Source organism: Panthera onca, chromosome B1 (assembly GCF_046562875.1).
Source record: "Panthera onca isolate mPanOnc1 chromosome B1, mPanOnc1 haplotype 2, whole genome shotgun sequence".
NCBI classification, from domain to species: domain Eukaryota; kingdom Metazoa; phylum Chordata; class Mammalia; order Carnivora; family Felidae; genus Panthera; species Panthera onca.
The window spans coordinates 176,025,680-176,042,166 of NC_138342.1; the positions used below are offsets into that span (position 1 = coordinate 176,025,680).

General features: G+C 37.2%; 1 protein-coding gene across 5 annotated transcripts in view; it reads right to left on the reverse strand.

The window, feature by feature from the left end:
• WRN (WRN RecQ like helicase) overlaps nucleotides 1-16,487 on the reverse strand; it is a 149,774-nt gene that overhangs the window by 63,568 nt on the left and 69,719 nt on the right. For all 5 annotated transcript variants that reach the window (XM_078445421.2, XM_078445422.2, XM_078445420.2 and 2 more), the window contains 2 exons: nucleotides 11,862-11,944; nucleotides 8,144-8,250 (listed from right to left, as the gene is read on the reverse strand). In XM_078445421.2, the coding sequence (XP_078301547.1) occupies nucleotides 8,144-8,250; nucleotides 11,862-11,944 (190 nt within the window). The remainder of the gene's footprint in view (nucleotides 1-8,143; nucleotides 8,251-11,861; nucleotides 11,945-16,487) is intronic.

A 16,487-nucleotide genomic window follows, 5' to 3' on the forward strand; every position in this document is an offset into this window, starting at 1 on the left:
CTGTGAAGACCAGAGGACAACAGGACATGTAATGTGCTGCACATAATGCATGGTACACAGTAAGCACCCGAAAAGTTTCAGCCATTACTGATGTTGTCATCGCATAATGGGAAAGAATTCTAGACAAGAACTCCAGAGCCCTAGGCGCTAATCCAAGATTTGCCACTGACTTCGGCGAGGTCTTCTCTTGGCCTCGGTTTTTTTCTCTAAAATATGATATGTACTGGGCTCCACGATGTTAGACTCTCTTCTAACTCAAAATTCCCATGTTGCCACTAGAAATGCCCTATGCCAGCGACCCGCTAATGATAAAAAATCACCGTAAATGCACTCTTTTGCCTCAAGTACTCTAGAAAGTCAGTCACAGTTAAGAATGCTGCTTCCACAACTAGAAAATAGAAGTAATGGAATATATTAATTTTTAAAAATTTTTTAATATTTATTTTTGAGAGAGAGAGAGAGAGAGCGAGTGCACGAGCAGGGGAGAAGCAGAGAAGGAGACACAGAATCCGAAGCAGGCTCCAGGCTCTGAGCTGTCAGCACAGAGCCCAATGTGGGGCTCCAACCCCTAAGCTGTGAGATCATGATCCGAGCCAAAGTCAGACGCTCAACCAACTGAGCAACCCAGGTGTCCCTGGAATATATTAAATTAAAAGAAAATAGTTATTTCCTTCCACTTCAGAAATGAATAGAATCTGTTCTCTTAGAAGTCTGTGGTACCTTATGATGTTTAAAATTTATAAATGAGAGTGAAGCCTGGAAATAGCACACAGGCTGGTTATGAGACAGGTGATCACACATCCTGGTTTCCAGGGACACTCTGGTTTATGCTGTCTTCACAGCATAAATATTAATAGCTTGTAATCTCTAACATTCCAAAGCAAACTGATTTAGGCAATAAATTATGGTGTCACCTAGTCATATCAAGTTCTTAATTCATGAAAACTCTTACTCTTTAAGTTGGAAAATTTGGCTTCTTTGGAGATAAGTACCAGGTTTTGTTAAAACAGGCAAAAAATATAAGTTAATCTTATGACTATATATTTAGGAATGATTCAGTCCTAGACTTCAATGGTATAGCACCTACAGATTCAGAGAAGTATGACTATTCCATCTGCTTCTAAATTTGGGTCGTGTTGCTAATTCTCACTTGGTACTGCATAATATCATGCTTCATTCATGCAGCCATTCACTCAGTCCAAGTAATTACTGAGTGCCTGCATGCCATCTTTGGGAAAGGCTGGGGGAGGAAGGAATGGAAAGAATCAACAAGTCTCACGGATCTCACGGTTCCTTCTCCTTGAATCTTAGAGAATTTTAAGACTGGTGTATAGCTTTCTGCCTGGTTGCTCTTTCTGAGACTCACTTTGTCTCATTCTCTCCACATGGGAATCTTTATGCCAAGTGGTTTAGTGATTTCTTTGCTATTTTTAAACTCATTGAAATCATATGGTGTGAAGCTGCATCAGCTGTCCCAGTGTGACTGTAACTAGAAAGAGGAGAAAAGCACAGACAACCGTGAGGAAAATGAGAGTCCTACAACCACCAGGTGGCATTTCTCGCCACCTAGCTAATCAGCAGGATTTGTGAAAACACTAGGGGGAAAGGTTTTCTCAGCCATTGCTTGACAAACACCCTGTGCTATACTGAACCATCACAAGAAATGAAAATGATCCAATGGAGTCCACAGCCAGATATAATAAAAGATTTAATTCACCACTGAAAAGTGTTTAAGAACTGCATAAAATACTTAAAACTCCTCTAACACAATCCTTTTGGAATCAAAGGCCTGGGAAAGGATTACAGAAAACAATCTTCCTATTTTCCAAAAGCTTACTTTAAACCATTCTAAATTAATGGAAAGCAGACCTTGAGGCACACTGAACCCACTGACTTTTACCACACATATATCTTTTTCCTCTATTATACTACTAACTACTATTAACACTAATATTCCTATTATATTAATTCTATTCTGTAGAATTCTATATTAATTCTATATTAATCTATTATTAGTCTATTATTAATCTAAACTAATTCTATATTAATCTATTCTATTAATATTTGTACTGTTCCACACACCATTTACTGTTTGGTACTATTGTTTCTACTTTTATAGGTACAGATCTAAACTCCCTTATTGGACTATGAGCTACTTCAGAGCAGAAACTACACCTATGTTTTTTTTACTTCTTTCAAATCACTTGTTTGAGAAACTAGCAGTGTCCCACTGTGAAACTACGGCCCAACTCCACCACTATCTGAGTGGGAAGGGGACTTCTCTGATTCTTAGCTTTCTCATCAGAATTCATTTATTCACTTAACCAAGTATTTTATGGAGCATCCACTATGTGCCCAGTCCTATTCTTGATGATACGAGCAAGATTATCAACAGCCTGTCCCCACAGAGAATATCCTAGTGGGGACTCACAGACAATAGACAAAATGTAACACAGTAAGTTAAACAGTGGTAAGTGCTTTTAAAAAACAGCAAAGGAATAGGAGGAATATTGAAATGTTGGAGGGAGGAATTGATTTAAAAATTTAATATGGTGGCCCAGGAGGCCTAAACGAAAAAGTAGTATTTCAGCAAAGACCTGAGAGAAGTAAGGGATCACCCCATGTGAATTATCTGGGTGAAGAGTATTCAGGGAGAGGGAAGAGCGGGAACAAAGCCCTATCGCGAGAGCATGCTCCGTTGAAGAATATCAAAGAGAATGTGGTCAGGACGCAGCAAATGAGGAGACAAGTAGAGAATCAAGTCAAAGACAAGATGAAAGACCAGACCACATAAGACATGGTAGTGAGTTCTGTCATTATTTAGAGAGAAAAGGTCCACTGCTAGAGGATTTTCAGCAGAAGACATAACCTATCTGACTTATTCTAAAAGGATCACTCTAGATGCTGGGTTAATAGACTGAAGGAGGGAAAGAGTGGAAGGAGGAAGACCAACGAGGAGGCTACTGCTTCAGGGAGATGGAGATGGTGGCTGGTACCAGGGCGGTGACAGAGATCAAGAGAGAAATTATTAGATTCTGTACATATCCTGAAGATCTCATGAGATTTCCTCACTGTTTAAATGGGTGGAGGGGCGTCCAAGTGGCTCAGTGGGTTAAGCACCTGACTTTTGATTTCAGCTCAGGTCATGAGTTCAAGCTCCGAGTTGAGCTCTGTCCGAACAAATCCTCTCTCTTGGGATCCTCTCTCTCCCTCTCTCTTTCTGCACCCGCCCCCCTCCAGCCCACCGCTTCTCAAAAATAAATAAATAAAAACGTTTAAAATAAATAAATACATCAACATGGGGGAGGTAGAGTATGAGAAAAAAGGAAGAGTTGAAAATTTTAAGTTTATTTATTTTGAGAGAGAGTGAGGGAAGGGCAGAGAAAGAGAGAGAGAGAGAGAGAGAGGGAAAAGAGGAAGAGAATTCCAAGCAGGCTCTGCACTGCCAGTGAGAAGCCCAATTCAGGGCTCTATCTCAGGAACCATGGATCATGACCTGAGCAGAAATCAAGAGTTGGACGCTTAACTGACTGAGCCACCCAGGAACCTCGAAGAGGTGAAAATTTTTGGCCTGAGCACCAGAAGAATAGGCTGCTATTAAATGACATGGGGGAGGGGTGCATGGGTGGGTCAGTCGGTCATGTATCTGCCTCTTGGTTTCAGCTTAGGTCACAGTCTCACAGTTGGTTAGTTCGAGTCCCACAACAGGCTCTGTGCTGACAGTATGAAGCCTGCTTGGGATTCTGTCTCCCTCTCTTTCTCTGCCCATGCTTGCTCTCTACCTCTCTCTCTCAAGAGTAAGTTTGAAATGTCATTAAGTATCTAAGTAGAGAGATGTTGAGTAGGCAGTTACATTTAAATAAGTGTGTGTGTGTGTGTGTGTGTGTGTGTGTGTGTGTGTATTTTATAAAATGGTTAAAATAAAAAATAGTGATAATACCAAATGCTAGCAAGGAGGCAAAGAAACTGGATCACTCACACCTTGCTGGTATTAACTGAGTCGGGGGATATAAATTTGGGAGTTGTCAACATATAGATGGTATTTAAAGCCGTATGTTAGATCAAATGACCTAGGTGGGTAAGTGCAAGTAAGGAGGAGAATTAAGTCCAAGGACTAAAGTTTCAGGCAGGCCAATGTTAAAAGTGCAGGGAGCTTAGATGAAACAAGCAGGTGTGAAGAGACAGGAAGGAAGGAAGAGAACCAGGAGAATCTGCTAACTTGGTGACAGGTGAAAAACTGTTTCAAGAAGGTAATCAAGATAATAATCTTGCTGGCTTGTTGTGAGGCTTAACCAAGACGAAAGCATTGACCCCAGGGCCAGTCCCATAGTTGGAGCTCAATTCAGTCTAGTTTGATTCTCTCTCAGTATATACTTGTAACTGGTACATTCAAGTTTTTTTCTTGTTTTTACTTTATTTTATTTTATTTTAATGTCTGTTCTAACCAAAATTTTATGAGAAGAGCTAACAAAAAGAAGCTCTCAATTTTGCTACCTAGGGGCACCTGAGTGCTTCAGTTGATTAGGTGTACAACTTCAGCTCAGGTCATGATCTCACAGTTCATGAATTTGAGCCCCATGTTGGGCTCTGTGCTAATAGCTCAGAACCTTGAGCCTGCTTCAGATTCTTGTCTCCCTCTCTCTCTGCTCCTCCCCTGCTCATTCTGTCTCTCAAAAATAAACATAAAAAAAAATTTTGCTACCTAGAAGCATAATTAATATGCAATGGAAATAAACTACACTCTACCAAAAGAATAACAAACAATCTCGGTTTTTCTTTCTTTCTTTCTTTCTTTTTTTTTTTACAATCTCTGTTTTTCTAAGTTTAGTCACACAACTGTTAAATCTTGGACTCTGACAACATACGTGATAGCTTCATTACTATGTGGCAAACCTAAACATAAGTCGACCTTGTTTATTCATTCAAAATTAATACAGTAGACCAGAGAACCCAGAAATAGATTCATCCAAATATACCCAAATGATTTTTAACAAAGTGTCAGAAGCTGCTCAATAGAAGAGGGACAGACAGACATTTCAACAACTGGTTTCAAGCAACCAGATAGACATCTACAGGCAAAAAAATGAACCTCAATCTAAACCTCACACATTACACAAAATATAACTCAAAATGCATCATGGACTTGAAATCTTCAGGATCTAGGGTTAGGTGGAGAGCACAATACAAGAAAAAACTGATGAACTGGACTTTATCACAACTAAAAATGTTTGCCATGTGAAAAACACTTTGAAGAAAATGAAAAAACAGCTACAAATTGGAAGAAAATATTTACAAACCATGTATCTGACCAAGGATTCATACCTATCTACAATAAAACACTTTCAATAGTAAAAATAAATACATAAATAAATAAATAGATAAATCCAATTAAATCAGGCATTTCACAAAAGAGGCAATTAGTATATAAGATGTCATCATCAGCCATTAAAGAAATGCAAATTAAAAACACAACAGGCTAATCCTCCACACTTATCAAAATGGCTAACCATATATGGGGTGCCTGGGTGGCTCAGCCAGTTGAGTGTCTGACTCTTGCTTTCAGCTCAGGTCATGATCCCAGGGTCATGGGATCAAGATCCAGGTGGGACTCTGTACTGGTTATGTGCCTGCTTAAGATTCTCTCTCTCTCCCCCCCTCAGCCTCTCTCTCCTGCTCATGCTCTCTCTCTCTAAAATGAGATTTTTTAAAAAACTGTATTTAATGGCTAACACAGAGGCAACTGGGTGGCTCAGTCAGTTAAGCGTCCAACTTTGGCTCAGGTCATGATCTCGTGGTTCATGAGTTTGAGCCCTGCATTGGGCTCTGGGCTGACAGCTTGGAGCCTGGAGCCTGGAGGCTGCTTCAGATTCTGTGTCTCCCTCTCTCTCTGCTCTCCTCCATTTCACTCCAACACTCCATCCCTCTCTCTCTCCCTCTCTCTCTCTCTCAAAAATAAATGAACATTAAAAAAAAATGGCTAACACCAAATGCTGGCAAGGATGGAGAGAAACTGAGTCACTCAAACACTGCTGGCAGGAATGTAAAATGGTAAAGCCACTCTGGAAAACAGTTTGGCAGTTCCTTAAAAAAACTACATATGGGGCACCTGGGTGGCTCAGTTGGTTGAGTGCCCAACTTCCGCTCAGGTCATGATCTTGCGGTCCGTGAGTTCGAGCCATGTGTCCAGCTCTGTGCTGACAGCTCAGAGCCTGGAGCCTGCTTTGGATTCTGTGACTCCCTCTCTCCCTGCACCTCCTCTGCTCGTGCTCTCTCTCTCAAAAATAAATAAACATTAAAAAAAAAAAAAAAAAAAAAACCTACACATGCACTTACTATAGGACCAGCAACTGCATTCTTGGGCATCTGCCCTAAAGAAATAAAAACTTACGGTCACAGTTTGTTTACACACTTGCCAAATGAAGGACTTCTGGGTTGTACACAAATGTCACAGCAGCACTATTCGTAAAAGGCAAAAACTGGAAACAACACAAAAGTCCTTCAATAGGCAAATGGTTAAACTAACTGTGGTACAGCCACACAATAGAATACTATGCAGCAATAAAACGGAACTTTTGATTTACACACCAACTTGGGTGGATCTCAAGGGAATTATGCTGAGTGGAAAAAGACAATTCAAATAGGTGACAGACTGTATGATTCCATTTATAGAACATTCTCAAAATAAAATTATAAAGATGGAGACCAGATGAGTGGTCACCAGAAGTTAGGGTTGGGGAGGATGGGGGAGATGGCTGGAAAAGAACAGCTTCAGGAGGCTTGTGTTAATGGAGCAGTTCTGTGTCTTGATTGCCGGGATAGTTTTACAAATCTACATATGGGATAAAATTGTACAGAACAATACACACACGCACACACACGTACTTATAAAACCAGTGAAATAAGTATAAACTGTGGAGACTGACTAGTTTTGACATTGTACTACAGTTATGCAAGATGTTACCATTGGGGACATTGTGTGAAAGGTACACAGACCCTCATTGTACATTTTTTTTACAACTGCCTGTGAATCCATAATTCTTTAATATAAAAAATAAACTGTTGCCATTACTTTCAGTTTTCAAGCCATTCATATAAAACATGCCATTCATGTACTTATTTAGAAATTTGCTCTTCTTTATAATTAGGGAAGAAGTGGAGTTCTAATACTAAAAACTTTATTAAAACCTCTTTAGTTCATTTTCCAGGTTTTCAATATGATGCAAGAAAAGATAACCATGCTTTCACAGCATCCTAGAGGAAAAGGACATTGCATAACACCTCATTGAGACAGCATGGGAAACCTAAACATGTTCTCAAGTAGTGTCTGTCGGGGCACCTGGGTGACTCAGTTGGTTAAGCGTCTGACTTCAGCTCAGCTCATGATCTCACAGTTCGTGGGTTCAAGCCCAGCATTGGGCTCTGTGCTGACAGCTCAGAGCCTGGAACCTGCTTCAGGTTCTGTGGCTCCCTCACTCTCTGCCCTCCCCCACTCATGCTCTCTATCTCTTAAAAATGAATACATGTTAAAAAAAATTTTTTTTTAAGTAGTGTCTATGTTCTACAGGTCAAATATGGCCCATAGCCTTATTATGGCCCACAAGAAAATAATTTTTACATCTGTTTAAACTTTATTTATTTGTTTTGAGAGAGGGGGTAGGAGGGACAGGGACAGAGAGAGAGAGAGAGAGAGAGAGAGAGAGAGAGAGAGAATTCCAAGCAGGCTCTGCAATGACAGTGCAGGGCTCGAACTCACGAACTGAGAGATCATGACCTGAGCAAAAGTCAAACGCTTAACCTACTGAGACACTCAGGTGACCCAGTTTTTACATTTTTAAAGGGTTGTAAAAAAAAAAAAAACAAAGAAAAATATGGACAAAGACCATACATGGCCCATAAAGCCTAAAATATTTATTACCTGGTTCTTTCAGTAAAAGTATACCAATCTCTGCTTTGTGGTATACCTCAATAAATTATATGCCAACCTTAGAAGAAAGTCAAAGTCAGAATTTTTTTAAATCTTTCCTCTGCTTACACCATCCATTTGCCCTTCATAGAGAAGCCCTCAGCCTAATAACAATTCCCCAATCCTGGACTCTCCTTTGTTAAGAACGTCATTTCAAGACACCGCACTTGGCAAGTTTACCGTGGGGAGTGCTTTCTTTAGGGAGCCCAAAGTCCTGAATGAATTCCTGAAATCATGTCCCCATTCAGAAATACAGTGAGCCTCATCCACAGCAATAAGTGTAATACCTATAAAGTGAAAAATATAAAAATGGGGAAAATAAAGTTTAAAAAGAAGCAATAAATTCATCTAAATCAATTATCACCTTTACTTCAAATATATACATATCACAGAAAGGAAAATAAATAACTCAAATCAAAGTATTTGGTTCATATAAAAATATAAGCATAAACAACATCAGGTAACACCAAAAATCATTATGAAACAGAGGATGGGAGAAACATGGATAAAGGCACATGGATAAAAGAAGGAAACATTGATTCAAACAACATTATTTATTAAGATTTCAGCTTTCATCATTATTCCTCAAAGAAATGAATTACTTACTATTACTTTGTCCTCAAAACTATCACTCATGAACCACTTGCAATGATACTGTCTTAAAAAAGAAGAGCTGCTTTTTTTTCTCTCTCTCTCTGGTAATACTTTCAATTTTATCTTATCGATTAGCTATCAAAAGAGACAGAAAGAGCACATTCCTACTGAGATGAAGCACATCATCGTCCATGACTGATCACATATCATACTGCAGAGAGTTCCTCTGAAATGCCAATATTGGAAGACAGGATGACATCCACATTTTCTATTGTAAGATGGTAAGAACTAAATCTCAGTATGTACCATGCAGGTAATTCGTTCTTTCCTTCCCTAGCAACCCCTCCACTCTGCCCCCCACCACACACCCACATTGAAACAGAATCAACAGTGTGTACTAATACATTTCAGAACAGGCTTTATTGTATAACCATCCATTAAAATGTCTTTAGATATTTCAAAGTAATGACAGTAGTGCTTTCGCCTTCCATTACCAAATTAATACTTAAGACAAAAATAATTTTGTCCTTCAGTGGAGATGATCACCACTTGATACTTATTTGAGAATTAATCATTTTCTGCCATTAGGAGGGCAATTACAAATATGTGTTCTAGAGTCAGACTACCTGGATGCAGAACCTGGCTCCAGCACTAACATTTGTATTAACTTAAACAAGTTACTTAAGTTTCCGATGGCCAATTTCCCACAAATAAAAGGTAGAAAATAATAGTACTTAACATTTTTTACTTACTCTGAAGATTAAATTAGATCATTCATTTAAAATGCTAAGACAGGGCCTGGCATAAAAGCCGAATTAAAAAAACAAAACAAAACACTAAACTATTACAGTTATTAAATGCCCACTCTGATCCAAACACTCTGCTAGGAAAAGATCAATAAAATGTACTCTGTGACCTTGAGAAGCTCACGATTCTACCCGAGGAGACAGACCAGCAAATAAACAATTATAATTCAGTGAGATTACCAAATAACAACAGAGATGAAAGAGAAAGCAAAACAGTAAACCTACTAAATATGAATACAGGTTGATTAGTATCAAAATTCTCTGGCTGCTACTGTGTAACTGGGAAAAATTCAATGTTACCACTAATTTGGGCTTTAGAAACTAAATGACCCAGATTTTAAATGAAATAGGTTAAAATAAACATGATGGCTCCTCTTTTAAAACCTTCCTTAAAATTATAGGTTTGAAAAAAAAATTATAGGTTTGACTAAATATCTCTTCATGGAGCTGAACTTTGTCCCTTACCATCAGTTTTACCAAGCTTTTGCTAACTTTAACTTTATATTTTTTAATGTTTATTTATTTATTTTTGAGAGAGAGAGAGAGTGGGAGAGGGTCACAGAGAGGGAGACAGAATCCCAAGCAGGCTCCACACCAGCAGTGCTGAGCACGATGTGGGGCTCAAACTCACAGCCCATGAGATCATGACCTGAGCCAAAACCAAGAGTCAGACACTTGACTGACTGAGCCATCCAGGCGCCCCAACGATTTTTACTTTAAATTTGCAAGTCCAAGTGTCTGCCCAAGTCCTATACATATTTCATTTTGGCTTATCTGTCACTCAAGCCTTATTTCTAAAGTCAAAAGACAATTACAAGTGTGTTTGGTTTTAAGGAGTCTCCATATAACATTATGTTTGCTGCTTCTGTTACACATGCATACTACTTAAATAATGTAACATAAAAAGCATAAATCTGATTAGCTAAATGTCAGACTACTGTACAAACAGAATTCTGAGCAGATTCACTTTTGCAAGCATTTTACAATTTCCTGCAAACAAAAGCCAAAGAAAAATCTTTCAAAAAGAATTTATGCCCTTTTGTTCAACATTGAGAGTCAACCAAAACGAGCATTTTCATCCATCCTATGCAGAGTATTCTGCTCTAATGACTGCAGTGTTCATAATTTAATCCATTACAAAAAAATAAAAATAGAGAATCAGAACTAGTTGTCAAAGGATCTAAGCAAATTTTTAAGCTAATAACTAATTAACTCCAACACAGAAACAAAGCAAATATTGAAATGGAACAAAACATATGCAGCTCCCCATGAACACAGATCCAGCTTTTGGTGGAAAACAATAAAATTCCTACACCTAGGGTATTTAGGCTTAATCTGAAGTGAAATATCCTTAAGAGTTCCACACAACTGAATACAGGACACACCAAATTTGTCTCCCATGAAAGGCAAAAATATGCCAATAAGGGATACGATACTGATAATATCTTTGATAACGTATTTAATCAAATGTTAACTTCTGCCCTCATTCTTTTGTTGGTATTTAATACATACTAAAAAGACACAAATTTGTTTTCATTAAGTTGTTACAAAAATTATTAAATGCATTCCTAGAAGTATATGCTACTAACCAACCATTAAATGAGATGTTGCAATGTTGAAAATTTACCTACCCAGAATTATTTTAATATATAATTATTCAGTGAGACCAAATAATATTAGAAAACTAAGACTGGTTAGTTGAGCTGAATGTTTGCACGATGAGCTACGCTATGATTGCAATTCTTGGATAGCTTATTCTAGCCAGCAAGAAGGAAAAAAAAGCAGACAAAAATTTTTAAAGTACAAAAAAAAAAAAAAAAATAGGGCACCAGCTGTTGACTAATTCTGTATTTACATTTTCTAGGAAATAAGCTCTGACTTGCTATCTAACTTTTTAAAATCACACTCGCTGGTGGCAAATAATCAAAGTTACTGTGGTTTTCAACCTTGACTACAAATCAGAATCACTCATGAAAAACCACAGGGGCCAGGGTCCCACCACAGGCATGTTGAATCAGAATTTTCAGGTTTGGAGGATACTACATTGTTCTCAAGTTTGAAAAGTGATTCTCATGAACAAGAGTGGAGAACAACTATGTTGATTTAATTCAGATTCAGAATATGAAAAAAAGGAAATTATAATTTCACAGAATCTAAAAATCAACATTTATTTAATAATACATTTAAATTCCTACTGTGTGCCAGGCACTGCACTAGGGCATTTTTGCCCCCCAAATGTTTATAGTCTAGCAGAAGAAAAGAGATCTATAAACAGGCAATTATAATACAGGAGCCTAATTTCTATGGCAGAAGGAATTTTAGGTACTTAGAATAAGACAGGGAAGACACCAAGTTGCAAAGTCAGAGATTTCCTGGAGGAAATAATGTTTGAAATAAACTTTAACAGAAGTGAAATCCAATATCCATTCATATATTTAACTTTAGAGGATAACTCCATTAAATAAGCACTTATAAAAAGATCCTATCATACCACTTACCAATATTAGCCTCAAGTTGCTGGAGTAGGCTCAAGTTACCTGAACAGAATTCTGGAGTTATATACACAATTTGATATTTGCCTCTGAAAAATAAACAAACAAAAAAAGAAATAGAAAAGGAAATACACTACAATAAAGAAAACAATCATCCAATGAATTACAACTTAAAACCATAATACCTGATAAATTTTTAAATAATACATTATACCACTCAAAACTAAATGAACATTACAAGTGTGTGTATATATCCACATGTATTAGTTCTCTGATTCTACTTCAACACATCAAAATAAACAGTGGCAAAGAGTACTCAGGAAGTCCTCAGCATTAAGGTGACATTAGAAGCCAGGTCCTGATTTCCAGCAGTTTAGCCCCAAAACTATAGTGTTTGAGTTAAACAGTTAAGCCTGTGGTAAACCTTCTATGTGTTGGCAATCCACCCACATACCATCCTCCTTCTTGGAGAATTACAACCCATTATCCTACCACCGACTCCCTCCCCATGATTAAATCCATAGTGCCCAAGTTTCTCCTACGTATTTTGCTCTCTTGCCTAAATATATCTTCTTGGGCCAGGGTTCAGCACTGTATCAATGTCACATCAACTGGTCTCTGTCCTAGAATTTGGAGTTCCAATCAAGAACAACCAGTCAGTCTCTGCAAATGACAAGACCTGTAATTTGTGAAAAAAAAGGAGCTGCAGGGCAGTCTTCTCTATCTTATGACTAGAAAAGCAGAAAATGCTTATCTCCTCCGACAGAAGAATTGAGGAGACACAGAGAGGCCATGGATAAAAAAAAGCCTTATTGTATTTTGATACCCAATTCAAAGTCTCTTCCTAACGGCTGGCTAATTCGTGTTCAGTGTGACCCATGAGACGTTCCTATATCCTTAATATAAAATTCATTATTTGCTTAAGCTAGCTTGACTTTTTTCTATTCTGGGCAGACAGAATCCTAACTAAACAATGTTTGTAATAAAGTTTAGGTCTAGGGCATTTAAAATATATAGAGTCTCCTTTTCATTCTACTAAGTGAAGACATAAAGTTAAATAGAACGAAAACTTAATTTCCTATATAAAAAGACTTTAAAACATTTCATCTACTGTGTGCTAGGCATAGTGCTTTTATTAGGAATTAGGAACAAAACAATTAGGAACAAAATAGATATGCTTTTAATCTCATGAAATTAATTCAATATTCTAATTAACATAGGAAAACAGTATAAATAACAAGTTCTGATGTCAGCCTGCCCAAGGTTTGAATCCCAATTCTACTTCTTACAAGCTAAGTGATTTTAACTTCAGTGTGCCTCAGTTTCTTAAATGTAATGTAGTAATGATAATTATAAAGACAACTAAGTCAACACAAATCTACATTGAAGGTAAATCCAATCAAATTCCACTGGCATTTGAGTTGAAAAGGTAATTTTGAAATACTTATGGAATGTTCACTTTGGCAGCACATATACTGAAATACTTAAGGAAATACAAAGGACCTAGAAAAGACAAAAAACTTTGAAATAAAAGAACAAAATCAGAAGACTTATACTACCTGATTTCAAGACTTATTACAAAGCTACAGTAATGAAGACACCAATCCAGATAGGCAAACAGATTGATAGAACAAAGACTGTAGCAAAAGACCCACATGTATGTAGTCATTTTGTTTTTGACAAAGGTACAAAGGCAATTCAATAGAGAAAGGATAGTATCTTCCACAAAGAGAGCTGGAACCAATTGGATATCCTTAAGAGAAAATAAGTTGTAATCAGTAACTGGTACGATACACAAAATTTACATTAAATGGGTTATAGACCTAAATGTAAAACTTAAAACTGTAACACTTTTAGGAGAAAATATAAAAGAAAGTCTCCATGATCCTGAGTTAGGCAAAGGCTTCTTAGATTCCACACCAAAAGCAAAATCCATAAAAGAACAAATTGACAGGCTGGACTTCAAAATGAAAAACTGCTCCTCTTCAAAAGAACAGTTCAGAGAATGACAAGAGAAGTCACAAACTAGAAATGGTGGCAAAGCATATACCAAATAAAGAATTTGTATTCAGAATATATAAATGATTACCAAAACTCAGTAAGGGAAAAAACAACGATAAAGAATGGGCAAAAGATGTGAATAGATGCTTTCTAAAAGAAGATCTACAGATGGCCAAAAAGGACATGAAAAGATGTTCAAATTCAGTAGTCATTAAAGAAATGCAAATTAAAAACACATTGAGATCTTATTAGAATGGTTAAAATCAAGACTGGCCATACCAAGCAATGGCAGAGAGGAGGAGGGATTAGAACTCTCAGACCTTGCTAGTGGGAATATAAAATGGTACAAATCACTCTCAACAAAGTCTGGCAGTTTCTTAAAAAGTCAACATAGAATTACCTATGACCCAGCAATTCCACTAATAGGCATATACACAAAAGCATGAAAACAATCTTCATATAAAAACTTACACACAAATGTTTGTAGTACAATTATTCATAACAGCCAGAAGTGGAAACAACCTAAATGTCCACCATTAATGAATGGTTAAACAAAGCATGTTATGTCTGTACAATGGAATAAATTCCATAAAAAGAAATAAAATACTGACAACTAATGCTAAGTGAAAGAAGCCAGACACAAAAGGCCACATACTGTAGGAGTCCATTTATATGAAATGTCCAGAGTAGGCAAATCATAGAAACAGAAAGTAGATTAGTGGTTTGAAAGGGTGTTGGGGTTGAAGGGGGAGGGAGATGGGGACACTGGGGAGTGACTGCGTAATGGACACTGAGGTTGTTTCGGAGTGATGAAAATGTTCTGGAATTAGACGGTTAGATGGTTGTAAAACATTGTGATGTACGAAAAGCCACTGAACTGTATAAAATGGTTAAAATGATGACTATTATGTAAATTTATCTCAATCAGAAAAAAAAGTTAAATATATATTCACGACATGATCCCGTGATTCCACTCCTTGGTTTATACCAATCAACACATATGAACACATACCAATAAACACATAAATGAAAACATATGTCCATACAAAGACTTGCATACAAATGTTCAGAGCAGCTTTATCTGTAACAGCCCCAAACTGGAAACAATGCCATGTCTATCAACAGTTGAACAGATGAAACAAATTATGACAATACCCTTATGACATAATCTAGTTAGCAATAAAACAGGAACGAACTATTGATACACGTAACAGCATAGATGAATCTCAAAGTAATTATGCTGTGTGATTTAAACCAGACAAAACAAGAGCACATATTGTATGACTGGTTCTGCTCATGTGCAATTTTAGAAGACATAAGCTAATCTAGAGTGGCAGAAAGTAGATCAGTAGTTACCTGGTGGGTGGGGTAGACAAGGTAGGAATAAGTGAAAGGAATGCATTACAAAGGGTGTAAGTAAACACTGAGGATGATGGATAAAGGGTCAGCATCTGGATTGCAGTGATGGTTTTGTCGGTATTTATACGTCAAACTCACCAAATTACACATTTTAAGTATGTAAAAATTATTGTATTGCAATTATACCTCAATAAAGGTAATTTAAAATGTTTAAAAGAAAGAAAACGTATGTTCTAAAAAAGATCTTATAGGAATGTTCACAGAAGCTTTATTAGTAGTAGCCCTGAACTACAAACAGCTTAGGCATCTACTGCTGAGGAAATGAAAAAACAAACTGTGGTCTTTTCATACGATGACGTTTCATTCTGATATATCAAAAAAATTATGGATACGTGCAACAACAGGAAGGATTCTCAAAACATTTTGCTGAATGAAAGAAATCTTACACAAAAGTTTTTATTGTATGAATCCATTTATATGAAGTTCTAGAACAGACAAAAGTATGGTAGAAAAACATTAGTGGTTCGTTTTAGAATGGAGACAGAACGACAGATGGAATAGGAAGAGACGTGAAGGAACTTTCTGGAGTGACAGTAACATTCTATATCTTGATGGGGGTTTGGGTTATACATTTGTATGCATTTATCAAAACTCAGTAAATACATGTGTATATGTGTGTATATTAATAAGATATATACATTGTTAATATACATACACACACATATTTTTTTTTTAATGTTTTTATTTATTTTTGAGACAGAGAGAGACAGAGCATGAGCAGGGAGGGGCAGAGAGAGAGGGAGACACAGAATCCGAAACGGGCTCCAGGCTCTGAGCTGTCAGCACAGAGCCCGATGCGGGGCTCGAACTCACAGACCGTGAGATCGTGACCTGAGCCGAAGTCGGACGCCCAACCGACTGAGCCACCCAGGCACCCCATATTTTTGTGTGTATGTGAGATTTTATCCTTGTTAGAAATTATGCTATGATAGGACTGGTGGGGCAAGAGATTTAGAATCCAGTCCATGCTCAGCCATGAATTCGTTGAGTGACTTCAGGCAAATTACTCGCTCTGGGCCTCAACTTCGTCTGTAAAAATGAGACAAAACTAGATACATACTCTCCTACTTCTACTTTCAAAACCAAAATTTTACAATTCTAAGACTACAATGCTAAATTCACAGTCCAAGAACTAAAAATAATAGATTTCTTTTAAGTCTTAAAAATTTTTTTAATTATCAGTTCTGTAAATGTGCTATAAAAAACAAAATA